At 36.0% G+C, this 3,082-nt stretch overlaps 1 protein-coding gene across 1 annotated transcript in view; it reads right to left on the reverse strand.

Annotated features, from left to right (window-relative positions):
• LOC106881501 (zinc finger protein 260) overlaps positions 1–3,082 on the reverse strand; it is a 9,093-nt gene that overhangs the window by 2,718 nt on the left and 3,293 nt on the right. Inside the window, exon 3 of the mRNA XM_052977781.1 lies at positions 6–1,024. Within this exon, the coding sequence (XP_052833741.1) occupies positions 6–660 (655 nt within the window). The 5' untranslated portion in view covers positions 661–1,024. The remainder of the gene's footprint in view (positions 1–5; positions 1,025–3,082) is intronic.

Below are 3,082 nucleotides of genomic sequence, written 5' to 3' on the forward strand. Positions count from 1 at the left end.
CTCACAATGATATGGTTTCTCACCTGTATGCTTGCGGTTGTGTTTAATTAGTTGCTGTTTTTGAGAGAACGATTTATCACAGGTATCACAATGATATGGTTTCTCACCTGTATGCTTGCGGCTGTGCTTATTTAGTTGTTGTTTTTGAGAGAACGATTTATCACAGGTATCACAATGGTATGGTTTCTTACCTGTATGCTTGCGGTTGTGTATAATTAGAAGTTTTTTTTGAGAGAACGATTTATCACAGGTATCACAATGATATGGTTTCTCACCTGTATGCTTGCGGTTGTGTTTAATTAGTTGTTGATTTTGAGAGAATGATTTACCACAGGTATCACAATGATATGGTTTCTCACCTGTATGCTTGCGGCTGTGCTTATTTAGTTGTTGTTTTTGAGAGAATGATTTACCACAGGTATCACAATGATATGGTTTCTTACCTGTATGCTTGCGGCTGTGTTTAATTAGTTGTTGGTTTTGAGAGAACGATCTACCACAGACATCACAACGATATGGTTTTTCTCCTGTATGAGTGCATTTGTGTGTTATTAATGTAGGATTGTTAGAGAATAATTTCCTACAAATATCACACTGGTGTGACGTTTTCCTTTTCTTTTTTGATACTGTTTTATATTTAAACTTATTCACACTATTCATCTTCCATTGTTTTTCTTTTCTTGTGCTCTACTGAGGTGTTAATCTTATTTAGATTTCTATAGTTTATTCCTGTTAAATATTTCTTCTACTGTGGTCCTTAGCAATATGTACATTGATGTACAAACTCCTTTTTAACTTTGTCCAAATTTAATTCAAATGTAAAGTCATCTTTTCCACATTCCAGACAGTCAACAAAAGAATTATTGTTGTGAATCTGTTCAGAAAAAAATAAAATATTTCCCTGTAATTTGCCATAGATTTATATACGGAATGTCACATCTGTTCTGTTTAAAATTTTCCTTGAGCCTTAAAGTAAGAATTATTGAGGATGTATCTGCTGTATAAAATTCTTTGGTGCCAATGCCTGAAATAATAGAGAAACAACAGTATAAGATACAGGGAAGACTTAAAATACAACAGAATAAATTTAAGTATATTTCTAATAGAGACAAGCTGTAGGAATAAACATCTACCTGGATAATTGAACTGTATTCCACCTCCCTTCATCATCATCATTGTTTAACGTCCGCTTTCCATGCTAGCATGGGTTGGACGATTTGACTGAGGACTGGTGGAACCCGAAGGCTACACCAGGCTCCAATCTGATTTGGCAGAGTTTCTACAGCTGGATGCCCTTCCTAACGCCAACCACTCTGAGTGTAGTGGGTGTTTTACGTGCCACAAACACGAAGGCCAGTCAGGCGGTACGGGCAACGGCCACGCTCAAAATGGTGTATTTTATGTGCCACCCGCACAAGAGCCAGTCCTGGGGCACTGGCAACGATCTCGCTCAAAAGTCCATTACATATGCCACCGGCATAAGTGCCTTGAAGATGTATATTATTGTGTAGAATAGGCATGGGTGTGTGATGAAGATGCTTGTCTTCTAATTATGTGGTGGCACTTTGGGCATGTGTCTTCTATTCCAGGCGAAGCAGTCTTGAAAGTGAATTTCAACACGACATTTGTGTAGAAACCTGTTGTATATATTTGTATCTACACACACACACATGTATATATAGATATGTTGGTGCAAATACAAAAAAATAGAATACAAAATATGGGTATATGCATATTTTTATTAATATTTGGCAAAAGCAACAGGTCTAAGAATTTTGTGCATTGGCACTTATCTATATACACGCACATGTATATTGAATACAAAGAGTATATAGTGACCTAGCTGTGAGGGATTTTGGGCAGTATCATTCTTCAGAAAAAGTTCAATGTATTTTTTTCGTTTTTACTACATGTCTTGCCAATGCAGGCTACTCTAGCCTCTTTGATCATATGATTTAGTATGTACGTATGTGTGTTTATGCTTGAGAGCACCTTTGTTTTGTCATCATGTGATGGTTGTAAATGAACTGCACCAGCATACAAGTGATGTTTTCCTGTGAAAAACATATCTGGCCATGGGAATTGTTACCTTGCTTGAAAACAGCTGAGGGCTATCTACAAAAGGGCATGTAACTGTATAAAATTTGCTTCAACAAATTCCATCTGACATATGCAAACATGGAAAATTGAATGTTAAACGATGATGATGATTGTAATATAGTAAATGAATTTAAATATATTAAAATATAAAACATAAATATGATTCAGAAATAAATCTATTTCTCAAACGCGTGATAATGCTATAAAATAGCGTGATCAGGCTAAATTATCTATATAATGCAGAAAAATACACTACTGGCCAGCCATGAGACTTGAACTCACATCTCTGTGATTACGCGTCAAGTGTTTTACCATCAAACTAAACTGCCTGTAATCACAGAGATGTGAGTTCGAGTCTCGTGGCTGGCCAGTAACGTATTTTTCTGCATTATATGGATAATTTATCCTGATCAAGCTATTTGTAGCATTATCATGCGTTTGAGAAATAAATTTATTCCTGTATCTTACAATACATCTCAACGCTTCTAAAAACAAATTTTGTTTGTTTACTTTCATCATAAATATGATTAATTTAGTATGACTTCATCTTTCATGCTAAACAGATTATTCTTTCAATGGGCTCAAAGAAAGCTTTATTTTGGTGAGTCACTCACTCACAGACTCTTGAACAGTAAGCCTTGCAGGGTATTATCCAAAGATTTATGATGGAAGAACTGTAGACAGGAACCTTGCTGCGGGCTAGCCAGGGAGCTGGTCTGCTGTGAAATGGACTTCTAGTTAGGCAGGATTTCTATGAAGCAGGAGCTGACCTGTTACACTATATATATATATATATTTTTTTTTTTGCTCGGGTCAAACCCTTAGTTTGACCAAAAAGTAAACTAGCCTGGTGTAGAAAACGAATATGAAATAAAAATGCGCGCTGACAACCCTGGGGTATGAGAGTGGGGACTTTCAGAAAATTCACAAGATCCAATTTTTCCGTCATAACTTTCTAAAAAATGGATTATATATTGATCTT

This window comes from Octopus bimaculoides, chromosome 28 (genome assembly GCF_001194135.2).
Source record: "Octopus bimaculoides isolate UCB-OBI-ISO-001 chromosome 28, ASM119413v2, whole genome shotgun sequence".
Lineage (NCBI taxonomy): Eukaryota > Metazoa > Mollusca > Cephalopoda > Octopoda > Octopodidae > Octopus > Octopus bimaculoides.